General features: G+C 64.7%; 2 protein-coding genes across 2 annotated transcripts; both read left to right on the top strand.

The window, feature by feature from the left end:
• The first annotated feature begins 2,995 nt into the window (after window positions 1-2,995).
• LOC134159330 (actin-1-like) lies at window positions 2,996-3,615 on the top strand. Its single transcript, XM_062610125.1, has one exon. The coding sequence runs from the start codon at window positions 3,052-3,054 to the stop codon at window positions 3,604-3,606; it is 555 nt and encodes a 184-aa protein (XP_062466109.1). The 5' UTR covers window positions 2,996-3,051; the 3' UTR covers window positions 3,607-3,615.
• Window positions 3,616-6,533: 2,918 nt separating this feature from the next.
• On the top strand, window positions 6,534-13,833 carry CAMKV (CaM kinase like vesicle associated). Its single transcript, XM_062610159.1, has 11 exons — window positions 6,534-6,712; window positions 9,682-9,790; window positions 10,936-11,067; window positions 11,147-11,221; window positions 11,296-11,434; window positions 11,514-11,634; window positions 12,057-12,132; window positions 12,215-12,351; window positions 12,434-12,512; window positions 12,588-12,675; window positions 12,882-13,833. The coding sequence occupies exons 2-11, from the start codon at window positions 9,696-9,698 to the stop codon at window positions 13,182-13,184; spliced, it is 1,245 nt and encodes a 414-aa protein (XP_062466143.1). The 5' UTR covers window positions 6,534-6,712; window positions 9,682-9,695; the 3' UTR covers window positions 13,185-13,833.
• The last annotated feature ends 140 nt before the right edge of the window (window positions 13,834-13,973 follow it).

Below are 13,973 nucleotides of genomic sequence, written 5' to 3'. Positions count from 1 at the left end.
TGGGACAACAGGTGCCTGGCTGTGGGATCGCTGTGCTGCTGGTGTCACAGAGCTGAGGGTACAGGATTACAGCATCCATGGCATAGAGGTGCCATAGTGCCCAGGACATGCTGCCATGGTGGCAGATGTAGTGGTGTCCAGCCCAGAGTGGTACCCAGTACCAGAGAGTTACTCACCCTGCCTGTCTGCACAGGGTCGTGGTGGGGCACGCTGGATCAGGCTTGGGGGTTCCTGCTTGGTGACCGAGTGTCATTGCCAGTCTCACGTAATTACACCCTAATTGCTCCAGCTGCTGCCTGTGCAGGGGATGGTGCAGCCCGCACCAGGCACTGCCCAGGAGCAGGGAGAGCAGCTGAGCCCCCACTGATCCCACCACCGGACTTTGCTCCTTTTGCTGGCACTGATGGCAGAGCTCCCATCTGCGAGGAGCTCACTGACAAGGAGATCCTCCCCACCCCAAGTCTGGGGCAAGAATCCCCTAGAATGAGACCCTGGAAAAGAGGAAGCCATCGGTGATGGGCATCACTCCCCTGAGCTCACATCCAGTGCTCGGGGCAGGGGGTGAGGGCAGGGGTGGGGATGGGTGGATGTGCAGGGGATGCTGAAACATGCCCCAGCCCCATGGCCACGGGCAGCTCTGCTTCCCAGTCCGTGTCCAGCTGTGGGGGTCCTGCAGCCGGCCCTGGCTTTAAATAAACCTTCCTCAGCTGCTCATTAAGCGGAGCCGGAGCCCGGGGCCGCGTCAGCTCCTATCAGCCAAGCTGTCCGTCTCCGCCGGTGTCTCACACCTGCACAGCTTTGTCGCCGCTCCCGCAGGGATATATTTAGCGAGGCTGGATCCCGGCATCCCACAGTTCTGGGACAGTGCCTCAGTTTCCCTGCAGTGGGGCCGTGCTGCTCTCCTGACCTAGTGTGGGTGCTCACTCAAGGCCAAGCAGCACCATTTCGGCTGCGCTGCTGAGTTGCTGTAGCAACGGAAAGGGCCCAGCACCGCATGGCTGAAACGGGCTGAATCAAAGCCCGGAGGTGCTGGGGGATGCTAGATGCCAGATGAAATGCAGGGATGGATGGATGGATGGATGGATGGATGGATGGATGGATGGATGGACGGACGGACGCATGGATAGGCACCTCGGTGTTACCCTCCTCAGCATGGGGCAGGGTGGCTGTGTTTGGTTGGCAGACGGGTGCCTGTCCCACCGTCTTATGGCACGGTGGGGCAGCCCCAGGGACTCACAGTGTGACAGAGCTGTCAGTGCCTGCGGTGGGGCAGTGCAGCCAGCTGCTTGTTAGCTGACAAGGCTTGCATGGTGGTGATGGTGATGTGCTTTGAGGAGGGCGCCCGCCTCAGGCTGTCATGTGTGTCCCCCCTTAAATGTGCTAGCAGAGATGACAGATTTCATGCTAATATGCATTTATCCTGCCCTAATTATGCTGTGGGAAGTGAGGAGTGAGCACCAGGCCTTCAAAGCCATGGGCTGGCATATGTCTACCTCTGTCTGTCCCTGCCGGCCCCTCCCTGCTGCCAGCCAGGACCGGTGCTGGTGCTGCACACACCGCTACAGCACAGGGGACAGTCAGGGGCCATCACAGGGTGGCATCTCACATGGCACCTAGCACCCATGCTGCATCTTGGAGGTGTCTCAGAGGTGCTGCCTGGGCTTGGGTGGGCACTCAAGTGGCACCCTGAGGTGCTGCATGGCTGGGCATGGTTGGTAGAGCACCCCGTTGAGCGGTGGGCATGTGTGGCCATGGCATGCCACGCTGTGCAGCGCCACGTCACAGCATGCCCACCCGCCACGGCTGCAGCAGAGCAGCCGGCGTCCCACCCCGGCAGCACGCCTTGCACACACAGCACTTTAAATGTTTTATTTGGGGAAAGTGCTGTCGTTAGCAGGGATTAATTATTAAAATCGGAGCCATCTATAAAGCATGAGAGGCTGCGGGCACACGGGCAGAGCCGGGCACAGACCCGCTGCCAGCAGCGCCTGGGGATGTGCTGCAATGGCGTTTGCCCGTGCTGCCGCAATGGCACCTCGCGCACCTCGGTTCTGAGCCCCTCGTGGCAAAGCGGGTGCAAAGACTGGGTGCAGGCAATGGGTGCACCCATTCCTGTCCCCCCTTCACCTCCACCGCACCCAGGGACGGGGGCTGGAGTGGAGGACGGCCAAAACGGTGTCAAAGCAGCGTCGGAGCGAAGCGGTGGTCGCGGCGTCAGCCGGGCCGGCGAGAGGTGGCAGGAGGCAGCAGGCAGCGCCGAGCTGTTTTTAGCGCTGCCGGCGCTGGGGAGCGGGCGTGAAGAGCGGCTGCCGCGGCTCCGCCGAGACGTTTATAGAAACCAGCAGGTCTTGCTAATGATGGCTGTGAGCTGCGGGGGGGGCTGACTGCACCCCGGCCCCGCACCCTGGCACCCCGGTCCTGCTGCCAGCCCTGTACCTCTGCCCTCCCATGCTCGTGCTGGCACCCCTGCAGCCATCTGGGGCTCTGCTGGCCCCCAGGGAGCTCTGATGGACCTGGGGCATCTCTGATGGTCTCTGAGGAGCTTCAGTGGTCTTTGGGGAGCTTTGGTAGCCCTTGGGGATCTCTGATGGACTCCAGAATGCTCTAATGGTCCCCAAGCAGCTCTGGTGGGCTCCAGGGATCTGTTCTTCACTCTGAAGCCTTACAGCATATAAGACACATCTTTTCTCCTTTTCCTGTCCCTGAGAGAGCGCCCACCCTCAGCCAAGGAGGCTCACCCCATCTCAGCACCCGATCAGGACCTGTGCCAGTGCTGGTCCCAGTCTTCTGCCTCAAGATCAGTTCTCTCCCAGCAAGGAGCCCCACATGAAACTCCTTGCCCTGAGCAGCCTCTCTGTGCCCTGGTCCGTACAACCACAGGTACTGCCCCAGTGAGACTCAGGGACCCCCAGAGGTCTTCCGATGGGAAGGGGAACCAAAGCCTGATGCCATGGGTGATGTCATCACAGTGATGCAGGCAGTTGCTACAGCAACTGAGCTCTCCCCCCCCCCAAGGCAGAGCTCCAGGTAGCAGCGCAAGCACTGGATGTGATGGGGGCCAAGCCAATGGACAGGTACAAGGCTTTGAGCGCTGTTGTCATTGACACGGGGACAGGCCTCACAAGGAGCCGGCTGAATGGGGATGAGCAGCTGCGGTCGGTGGTGCCCAGCCAGGCTGGCGGCAGCCCCGTCCTCACCCACGGTGTGGTCACTGACTGGGACGGGCTGGAGGAGCTGTGGCACTGCATCCTCTACCAGGAGCTGTGTGTCTGCCCCGAGGAGGTGGCCGTGCTGGCCACGGACGCCCCGCTTTCCCCCATCGCCAACCGGGAGAAGATGGCCGAGCTGCTCTTCGAGGGCTTCGGGGTGCCGGCCATGCTGGTGCTGCCCCGCTCCCTGCTCGCCGCATACTCCTATGGCCGCACCACCGGTGTGGTGGCGGGCTCCGGCGCCGGTACCTCATGCGCGGCAGGGGTGCGGGAAGGCTACGCGCTGCCACACGCCACCTTCCCCCTGGACGTGGCTGGGGATGCCCTCACCCTCTACCTGGGCCAGCTGCTGGAGTCCCGCGGGGTCCACCTCGACACTTACCCCTGTGCCACCTGAAGGAGACCTGCTGCTGCATCCTGCCGTGTGCCGGGAGGCCCCAGCCCGTCACCCCCCCCAGCACCTCGGGGCTGCTCCAAGAGGAGGAGCGGTTCCAGTGCCCCGAGATGCTGGTGGCCCCCACGGCCCTGGGGCTGCCGGGGCCAGGGCTGCTGGAGCAGGCGTCCCATAGCCTGCACCGCTGTGGGAGCCCCACCGGCAGCCCCCCACCCTGCCTGCTGCTGGCAGGGGGCACCACGCTGCTGCATGGCCTCCCCCAGCGCCTGTCAGCAGAGCTGGGGGTCCCTGCCGAGGCCGCCCCACACCGCCATGCAGCTGCCTGGCTGGGAGGGTCACTGGCCGCTGCCCTCGATGCCTTCCAGGGAGCATGGGTGCCGCGGGACGTCTATGCAGAGGGCGGCCCCGCCATCGTGCGCTCCCACTGCTGCTGACCCCAATAAAGGCCCACGAGTGGCAACTGGCGGCTGCACCCCTTTATTTTCTCCCTCCCCCCCTCTACCAGCCCCCCGAAAGGAGGGATGGGGTTTATTTGGCCCCGTTGCCAGGCCGACACACGCAATTACCGCTGATTGCCTGACGGTTGCCATGGCGATGGCGAGCACGCAGGGATGTGGTGCCGCGTGGCGCTTGAGTCACGGCCATGCTGCACGGCCCCCCGCTGCACCCCGCTGCACCCCACTGCACCCCAGCAGCAGCCCCCCGGCATGGGGCTGCCAGGCCAGGCTGGCCCTGGACCCCCTCCAACACTGTCTGGGGCAGAGAGGTACAGCCAGGTGTCCCCCATCCTGTGTGCCCCCCACCCGAGCAAAGGGTCCCCAGCCTTGGCAGATCCACCTTGGCAGCCTCTCGTGCCTGAAGGCCTACAGGAAATGTCACTCCAGACCAGTCAAGTCACCCTGAACCCAGCTCTGGGCTCACCATGGGCCAGTGGGAAGGGTGGTGGGTGCGTGGAGGACTGGGTGCATGGAGCACTGGGTGTATGTGGTGATGAGTGCATGGGGCAGTGGGTGAGCAGGTCAGCGGGTCAGGGCACAGCAGGGACAAATGCTGGTGGGTTCAGCAGAGCTGATCATCCCAAAATGGGGCACGGGGTGATGCGAGATCTGAACCAGAGCTGGGGCCAGGAGGGAACCAGAGGGCAGTGATGGAACCCTGGGGCAGTTCTGCCATGGCAGGAGGCTGGTGCCAGGAGGTACTGGGCACAAGGTAGGCTGAAGGGGCTGGAGGCACTACAGGGGACAGAGTGGCCACGAGGGGTGGAGGAGTCACAAGGGATGGAGGAGCCCATCCCACCCCTTGTGTTGCGAGCCGCTGCCGGGCAGTGCTGAGCCGTGCCGGGCGCCTGCTGGGTAATTGTGAGTTACACTCCAGGTTCCTGCAAGGTGCAGAGATTAATAACTGCGCTGCACTGCTGCCAGCCGCTATGATTAAACTCTTGATTAGAAGCTCAAACTACAGCGCCCTGCTAATTCCCCAGCTCTCACGCGCCGTTAATTACCCAGTGCGGGTGACGATGGGCCTGGGTCTTGCGGTGGGTCAGATGCAGGGGGTACCCTGTGTTGCATCTGCCTTGGGGTGCTGGCTGGTCTCCCTGTGAGCAGAGGGGAGATGCCAGCTTTAGGGATGGGATCCTGGTGTCTCCTGCCCATGGGTCTGCCTGATGCAAGCTTGTGGGGCTGGGGAGAGGATGTGGCCCTGTGACAGCTCAGGACCAGGCAGTTTTGGGGAGCTGGGGTTTGGTGGGTGCAGGGCAGAAGGGGAGGCGAGTGCGGGTGCAGCTCAGAAGCGGCACCATATGGGCCACAAACGCCAGTGTGCAGCATGATGCCATGCGGGAGGCTCCACGCACGCAGCTGCATTGCATGAGGAGCGAGGTGCTCTGGGAACTGGGGGAAGGGGTGGCGGGCCCTGCTGCACCCCAGGGCTGTGCTGTCCACCCTGGGCTGGCTGCCATGTCCAGGAGGTGGGCAGAGTTAACAGTATTAGGGTGGCTGATTTCTTGCCCCTTTCTTCCCCTTGGCCTGGGCTGTGGGGAATGGATAATCCCTGTCCATGGGGGAGAGAGTGGGGACGCACAACTGTGGAAGGAGGACAAAGGAAGTTGCCTGGTTCCTGTAGGATCATGGCACAGAAGTGGGACCATGTGTCTGCGTGTGTCTTCACGGTATATGTGACGCTGAGCCCACACTCAGCTCTGCTAATAACCTGCTCCTGTCCCATCTTATCCAGCCTGTTTCATCCCACCCCACTCCATCCCCCCATCCTATTCCATCCCATCCATCCCACAACATGCCAATCCACCTTATCCTACCCCATTCTTCCCATACATCCCATCCCATCCTACACCATCCATCCCATCTCTCATCTGTCCTGTTCCATCCCACCCACCCCATCCTATCCTGCACCATCCCATCCAGGGCAGGCGGCCACGGCCCAGCCCAGGGGACCCTGGTGCATCCCAGTGCTTTGCATCTCACTTCAGTCCCCACGACCTCAGTGAAGCCCACCGTGACACCAGAGCTGCACCAGGAGCCTGCAGGCTCGGTGTCCCTTTGGGTGAGCACCTCCTGGGCCGAACAGAAAGGATGGGGATTGTACCATGGGCTTGGGGGACATCGCAGACAGCTCTGTCTCACCCGGCTGGGCAGCAGCAGGACCTGAGCACCCCACGGGGGCTCGCGGGTCTTGGCGCACCCCACACGTGGGTGCTGGTGGGGGTCCCGCGGGGTGCTCCTGACCGTGTTTACGCCCTGCCCGCGTTGCGGGGCAGCTCCGGAGCCGCGGCCGCCCCGTCCCGCCGCGCTGCGGGACTCGCCCCATCACCACGCGTGACCGTTCCCGCGGTGCCGCTCGGGCGGGGCGCGAAGTTTGGCAGTGACGTCAGGGGCGGGGCGGGGCTCTCTGCGGGGGGCGGGCCCCCGAGGTCCCGCCCCCCCAACTTGCCGCGCCGGGCGCGCGGGGCCGCGCCGCGACGGACCGACGGCTCGGCTCGACTCGGCTCGGCTCCGCACCGGCCCCGCGCGGAGGGAGCGAGGGAGGGGCGTGCGGCCCCCCCGAGCGGCGGCCCCGGGCCGCGGCCCCCCTTTGCGGTCGAAGAGGCGTGCAGGTGAGAGCGCCGCCGCGCCGGGACAGAGCCGAGCAGAGCCGGTCCGGTCCGTGCCGTGCCGCGGGCGGAGGGGGGGGGAGCCAGGACCGGGGTGGGGGCGTTGATGGGACTTGGCACTTGTGGGCTCGGGGCTGTCCCCCACGCACCCCCCCCCCCCCCCATCCGCGGTGGCCCGGGACATCGCGGCCGGTCCGTGCTCGGCTCCGTGCGCGCTCCGACGGCCGCCCGCTGCTGCCCCGTCCCTGCCGGCATCCCGCGTACGGCAGACCCCGAGCCCCGACGGGGGCCCCGAAGCCCGGCTCCCCCCCCGCGCCTCCCCGCTCGCCGCCCCCGTGCCGCTTCTGCGCGGAGCCCGGAGAGCCCCGTGACGGGGCAGTGATGCTGGAGACCCTCGCCCCGCTCTCCCGCCGCCGGGCGTTCCCTTCTGGGTCCATGCTCCTCTCCCTGCAGCCCGCTCCCTTCCCGCTGCCGCATCACTCCGAGCCGGCCCCTGCCGAGACTTCGCTCGGGGTGCGCGGCCCGGGCCGCCCCTCCGCACTATCCCGGGGCTCCCCCCGCCAGCCCGGGTGCTCCTGCGGCCAGCGGGAGGCTGGCGCAGCCCCTCCGCCTGCCGTTGCCCGGCTCCCCCCTGCGCCAGCAACACTTCGGTCCGTCTCGGCCCGGCTGCGGTTTCTCGCTCTCCGCGGTACATCCTTTACCACAGATGTTGGGAGGAATGGGGGGTGACAGCGGGGACCCCCGACACAGACTCGTCCAGGGCAGCTGCAGGTGGAAGCGGGGCCGGGGCAGGAGCCCGGCCGGGGGTACCCGCGCCGTGGGGCAGATCCGGGGTTCGGGGGGCTGGGGGACCCCGCTGGTGAGGGCTGTGGGGCTGCGTCATCTCTTCGTGCCGTCCGCACCCAGCCACCCACTTCCCCGCTATTGTCTTACACCCGCTGTTGCTTCTTGCTCCCAAATTAGATGCTTCAGCGGGGGGGGATGTGCGCGGGTGCCGGTGCAGCACCCAACCTCCCCCCCCCCCCCCCCAGCACCCCGGGGAGGGAGCACTCCCCTTTCACCCACTGCTTGCCTGGGTGCCCCTGCCATAGTGGGGGTACTCTCACCTGTGGGGCGCAGGTGTTGGCCCTGATGTAGGGCTGGGTGCCAGCCTCCCTTGTGGGGTACCCGGTGTACAGTGAGCCACCCCTCAAGCCAGCCTGGGACCAGCAAGGGTGCCGGTGCTCAGCCCCAGCAGGATGGGTCCCTGCTAAATGAACGGGAACTAATTTTATGAGCGCAGATTAGCTGATCACTCGCAGAGACAGCAATAAAATCCTGATATATCATCCCGCGCGGGTCCCCTTCCTGGCTAATCCTGGCATCACGCCATTGGCGCTGGCAGCCTGCCCGCAGGACAGCCTTACCCCTGCCAGCACCGAGCCTGCCACCACGCCAGCAGCTGCCGGGACAGCCCTTGTGCTCCTCTGCTGGGCATGGTGGCACGGCAGAGCTGGTGTCATGCAGCACAGGGTCACGGAGGTGCCAGGCAGGGCATATTTGCTGGGAAGGCTGTTGGATGTGATGAGCGTGGGCTGGAAAGCCTCAGCTGGTCTGTGCCATGGGTAAGGGTGTCCCATGGGTGCTCTGCTTCTCTTTTGGGACTGAGTGCACCCTTAGCGGGACAGGGATGGGTGCTTTTGCACAACATGGGCTTTTCAGCAGGAGGGTGCCTGGGTGTCGGGTAATGTGGGAGCACCCATCCTGCAAGCATTGCTCAGGCAGACACAGAGGCAAGTCAGCCCCAAGGGGTGGAAGCAGGAAGGAGCATGCCCCCATTCTCTGGCTCACTGCACCCACATCCCACCCAGGTTTGGGGTCAGTCACCCTAGGGAGTGCTCAGGTGCATGTCCTGGGTGCTGCAGGCAGGATCACCTTCCTCCTGGGGCCTGCGTGGCAGGAACGGTGCCGTGCACCCGCAGGTGGGTCGAGTGCTGCTGGGTGCTGCCCGTCCCTGCCCCCTCCTCCCAAGGATGTGCCGCTTTCTGCATCTCCAGCTCCCATTGCCATAGCAACAGGCTCGGCGCTTGGGTACCCGTGATGCCGACTCCGCATCCCGCACTGCCATCCTGCCCGTGGCCCGCCAGGGCCCAGGCGTTGCTGCCATGGCACTACATGATGAGGCCGGCACAGCACAGTGTGGTGGTTCAGGAACTTCAGGATCGGGCAATGTGTGCCCTCAGCGTTGTGCCAGCATCCCATTGCAGGGCCCCACTCAGGCCCTTCCAAGAGGGCTAGTGGAGCTAGGTAGCCCTGTCTCCTTCTGAGCCATCAGAAAAGAACATCTGCTGAGATTTCCTCCCAGTAACGGGATGGGAAAGGGGAAAAAATTACTTTATGGGGCCCATTTTTTGCTGGAATGCGTCTTAGCAGGGTCTGGCTTTGAAGGGTTCCTAGTAGGAAAGCAAGGGGCAAAATGTCCTTCCTAAAGGGCTGGAGGAGCCAGTGTGTTTCATGGCTGGTGTTCTGCCTGCTGCCAAACCGGGGTGCTGCGGTTGGGCCACTGCAGCTATTAGGGGACAGGGAGTTGAGGCTGGTGTAACTCATTGCACATGTGATGTTGTGTGGCGATGCTCTGCTGGCGGAAGAAGAAATGTCAACGTGGGGCACAACTGGGCTGAGAAATGAGAAAGGGTCTGTTCTCCTCTGCTGCCTCCCCAGCGTGTGCTCCGAGCTCTGCGCTAGCCCTGGCTACTTAAATCATTACCGTTCTGCAAACAGGGGCCAGAAGGGCTGGCCACCGGCAGCCCGAGCCCCAGCAGAGCAGCTGGATGCCACAGGGCTGAACATGCATTGGTGAGGCTGGGCATGTGGTGGCCAGCGGCGGCCAGGAAGCACCAGCAGCCGCTGCGCTTCGTTAGGCTTCACATTAATTAGTACAGCTACAGGGGCTGGTGGTGCTGGGTGCTCAAAGCCTCTCCCTGCCCTGCCAGCACCGGGCCCTGCGATGCCGTTTGGCTGCGTGACGCTGGGAGACAAGAAAGATTATAACCAGCCGTCCGAGGTGACCGACAGATATGACCTGGGCCAAGTCATCAAAACGTGAGTTGGTCCCTTCCCGGACCCACGGTGCCTAGGGGACCCCAACCCCCTGCATGTCCCGAGCTTAGCGGGGGGGGGCTTTCAGGGTGCTGCTCCCCAGCTGGGATGGGCAGGGTGCATTTTGGGGGTGGCTGTCCCCTCCTTTGTCCCTCTCGCTGGTGGGCACTCACCACCACCTCTGAGGAAGGCAGCTGCTGCCAGCTGCAGCTGGGTGGCTCCCCATATCCCTCCCCCCAACATTTGCAGGGATTGCAGGAATCCTGCATGATCCTGGCTCCCCCGAGCACTCCAGGAAGCAGGAGGGCTCTGCTCCAGCAAAAGAAAGTGCATCTGGGGGCGCGAGCGGAGCGCTTCTGCTTCTCCCCAACATTTATTGCCGTGCTGGGGGACCCTCTAGAAAGCGCTCCAAAACCTGGAACCTTCAGACTCAATGAGAGCGGTTTGACCCCAAAATATGCACCAACATTTTTCCCATTGGCCTCCAAAACACTGGGACCACATGGCTGTGGGTCACACCTGGCAGGGTTACACTGGGCATCTTGTTGGGTGCTGGCAGAGCTCTGCTCCATCCTTTGGGCAGCCTGTCCCAAAGCCCATGGGTCTCAGCTTCCATGCACCTAGGGCAGATGCCACAAGGGTTTTGGCACAGCCAAGGTAGCTGGAAAGCCAAAGGCTTTGTTGGAGCGGTGCTGAGGTCCGTCCCCCCCGCCCCCATCCCGGGGGCTTCCTGCAGCTCTGGCTTGGCTGATGGGCTGGAGCACCATTAATAATAGAACAGAACTATTGCAGCATCCCCCTGCACCAGTGCGTCTCCCCTTTTCTCTTCCTGACTGCAGCACTGACATTAATGCTGGGGTGTGCTGCTGTTCCTCCGCGGCACACGCAGCAGGTCCTGCCCTGGCTGTCATGGGGAGGGGGCCTTTTAATCAGCAAAATTCCCCCTTCCCTATAAGTTTGATTATTCCCTATCAGTTCCTTTTCACTGCCCTCTTTCCTCCATGCTATGGAGAGGATTTTAGCCGCAGCTTCCTTCCACTCCTGCAGCATCTCCCCTTGCCGGTGGGATGGGGTGGTGCTGGTGGTGCTGGGGACCACCTGAACACCTCAAGCTCCCCAGGAGGGTGATGCTGTGGGTGCTCTTACAGGGAAGAGTTCTGTGAGATCTTCCGGGCCAAGGAGAAGTCAACGGGGAAGCTGTACACCTGCAAGAAGTTTCTGAAGCGGGACGGGCGGAAAGTGCGGAAGGCAGCCAAAAACGAAATCATCATCCTCAAAATGTGAGTGCTGGGACTGGGGTTGGCTCCCATGCCGCGGAGCAAAGCAGGGACCCCCACCCATGCCCCTATTTCTCCATAGGGTGAAGCACCCCAACATCCTGCAGCTGGTGGACGTCTACATCACCCGCAAGGAGTATTTCATCTTCCTGGAGCTGTAAGTGTTAGGGGTGCAGGGGGCTGGCTGGGGCTGCCCCAGGGGGTGGGTTTTGGAAGAGCTGCTGTTGGCAGGGCCACCGGCCGGGAGGTCTTTGACTGGATCCTGGACCAGGGCTACTACTCGGAGAAGGACACCAGCAACGTCATCCGGCAGGTGCTGGAGGCTGTTGCCTACCTGCACTCACTCAAGATTGTCCACAGGAACCTCAAGGTCGGTGGTGGTGGGGTGGGAGCACCCATGGGTGCTGGCATGCCCCCAAGCCCGGCACTCACAGCCCCTGCTCCGGCAGCTGGAGAACCTGGTGTACTATAACCGCCTGAAGAACTCCAAGATCGTCATCAGTGACTTCCACCTGGCCAAGCTGGAGAACGGGCTCATCAAGGAGCCCTGTGGCACCCCCGAGTACTTGGGTGGGTGAGAGCCGGGTGGACAGGCAGCACAGCTGGGGTCCCAGCAAATCCCTGCTTCTCCTTGCTACCCTGGGGACCAGTCCTGGGGGCTCCCATTAGGTCCCTTCCAATGGTCATGGGTGCTCCTAGTGGATTCCCTCTGTTGCTCATCACCCGTGGGCTGATCCTGGGAGCGCCTGGTGTGTCCCTCTCCTCCCCATCACCCCAGGGGCTGATCCTGGGTGCTTCCAGTGGGTCCCTCTCGCTCCCTGTCACACCAGGGGTTGATTCTGGGTGCTCACAGTGGGTCCCATTCTCTCCCCATCACCCCAGGGGTTAATCCTGGGTGCTCCTGGTGGGTCCCTCTGCTCCCCATCGCCTTGGGGACGAGGCAGCAGGGGGTTGGGGACCCCAGGGCAGGGCCACTCTCTTGTCCCTCACAGCTCCGGAGGTGGTGGGGCGGCAGCGGTACGGGCGGCCGGTGGACTGCTGGGCTATCGGTGTCATCATGTACATCCTGTGAGTGCAGGGTGAGGGATGGGGTGGCTGTGGGGGGCTGTGGGCCATGACTGGGGCTGAGTCCCCCAATGCTGCCCCCCAGCCTTTCGGGGAACCCCCCCTTCTATGAGGAGACGGAGGAGGAAGACTACGAGAACCACGACAAGAACCTCTTCCGCAAAATCCTGGCCGGGGACTATGAGTTTGACCCTCCATACTGGGACGACATCTCGCAGGCGGGTGAGCCCCACGGTGTGGGGGGAACACATGGGGTGCCTCAGTGTTCCCCCCAGGCACTGACTTCCTCACGCTGTACCCTCAGCCAAGGAGCTGGTGACCCGCCTAATGGAGGTGGAGCAGGACCAGCGGATCACGGCGGAGGAGGCCATCTCCCATGAGTGGTGAGGGGCGGAGGGGGCAGGCGGGGCACTGGGGGGGGGCTGGTGGGGGCCGCTCACCCCTCCTCACCTCCCCAGGATCTCCGGCAACGCCGCCTCTGACAAGAACATCAAGGACGGCGTCTGTGCCCAGATCGAGAAGAACTTCGCCCGGGCCAAGTGGAAGGTGAGTGGGGGTGCCCCGTGCCTCAGTTTTCCCTCCCGGCCGACCCCAGTCCCCCGGCACGGGGCTGTCAGCCTCGGGGGTTCCCAGCCCCAGCGAATCCCGCAGCCTCCAGCAGGCATCTGCGGTGGGGAACCCGACTCCGCCGTGAGGGGCCCGGGGGCAGCGGAGCACCCGTGCCCGACGGCTCCTTGCCTCTCCCCACGCAGAAAGCGGTGCGAGTGACCACGCTCATGAAACGCCTGCGGGCGCCCGAGCAGGCGGAGACGGGCCCGGCCTCGGCTTCGGCCTCGGCTTCGGCTCCGGCCCGGGCCGCGGGTCCAGCCTCGCTCCTTGCCCGCGCCGCCGCCGCTGCCAAGGACAATGCGGCCTCCGCAGCTCCCAGCCCGCCGCCCGCCGCCGCGCAGCCCGAGGCCCCCGGCACGCCGCCCGCCGAGCCCACCACGTGTAACGGGGAAGGGGCTGCCGCCGCCGCCGCCGCCGCCGAGCCCCCCAGCGAGCAGACCGGCTGAGCGGCGGCGGCCCCGGCACCCCCCTTTGTACATAGCCCCGGCATGGCCCCCGCGCCCCCGCCTGCGCCCCCTTTTCTACGTGCCCCGACGGAGAGCCGGCCGCGGGGCAGAGCCCTGCATGGAGCCCGTCCGACCCGCCCCCCCGGCGGCTTTGCCGGTCGGTCTGTCCGTCCCTGCCCCGTCCCGCTCTCTCAGTCTGTCCCCCGCCGCCGTGTCTCGTCCCCCCCCATCCCGCCCCGGGGATGTCCAGCAGAGATACGGGGCAGCCCCCCCCGGCCGCACGCCCCGCAGGGCTGGGGTGGGGAGCTTCGCGCGGAGCCCCCCAAACACACATGCATGTGCGGGGCCGCGGGGGGGGCCCGGCGGGCAGAGCACCCGGTACCCCCGCTCCAACCCGGGGGGCGCGTTGCAGGGGCGAAGGAGCACCGGGAGCCATTCCCCACCCCCCCCCCGCGTCGTGCCTGGAGGATCCCAAATGTTTCCCCCCCCCGGCTCCCCCCCCTCTCCCGGTCGCCGCTTCCCTCCCTCGCAGCTGCATGCCTGCAGGGCCGGCTCTGCCTGCGGCTGCCGCCGCGCCCCTCCTTCTCCCCCCCCACCCCAGGCTGTATCTGGCAAATAAAGACCCCGCTGAGGACAAACTGAGACAGCACCAGCGCCGCCTGCACCGTCTCTCTGTGGGGCGCGGGGTGCCGGCAACTGGACGGGATAAGTAACGGCCGCGGGGTGCCCCCCCCGTTAGGCTTCAGCGTACACGAGCGGAGAGACCCGGGGGAGCGGCGGGCGTAGAGA

This window comes from Pezoporus occidentalis, unplaced genomic scaffold, assembly GCF_034315485.1.
Source record: "Pezoporus occidentalis ecotype Australia unplaced genomic scaffold, CSIRO_AGI_Poc_V1 ctg145, whole genome shotgun sequence".
Classification (NCBI taxonomy): domain Eukaryota; kingdom Metazoa; phylum Chordata; class Aves; order Psittaciformes; family Psittacidae; genus Pezoporus; species Pezoporus occidentalis.
This window is presented reverse-complemented; position numbering and strand designations above follow the sequence as displayed.

Excerpts from the sequence above, each read along its gene's own strand:
- LOC134159330 (XM_062610125.1), top strand. The coding sequence starts at position 3,052 with ATGGGGGCCAAGCCAATGGACAGGTACAAGGCTTTGAGCGCTGTTGTC.
- CAMKV (XM_062610159.1), top strand. The coding sequence starts at position 9,696 with ATGCCGTTTGGCTGCGTGACGCTGGGAGACAAGAAAGATTATAACCAG. Across the intron at positions 12,133-12,214 it reads GGTGTCATCATGTACATCCT|CCTTTCGGGGAACCCCCCCT; the intron begins GTGAGTGCAGGG and ends GCTGCCCCCCAG. Across the intron at positions 12,513-12,587 it reads GAGGCCATCTCCCATGAGTG|GATCTCCGGCAACGCCGCCT; the intron begins GTGAGGGGCGGA and ends TCACCTCCCCAG.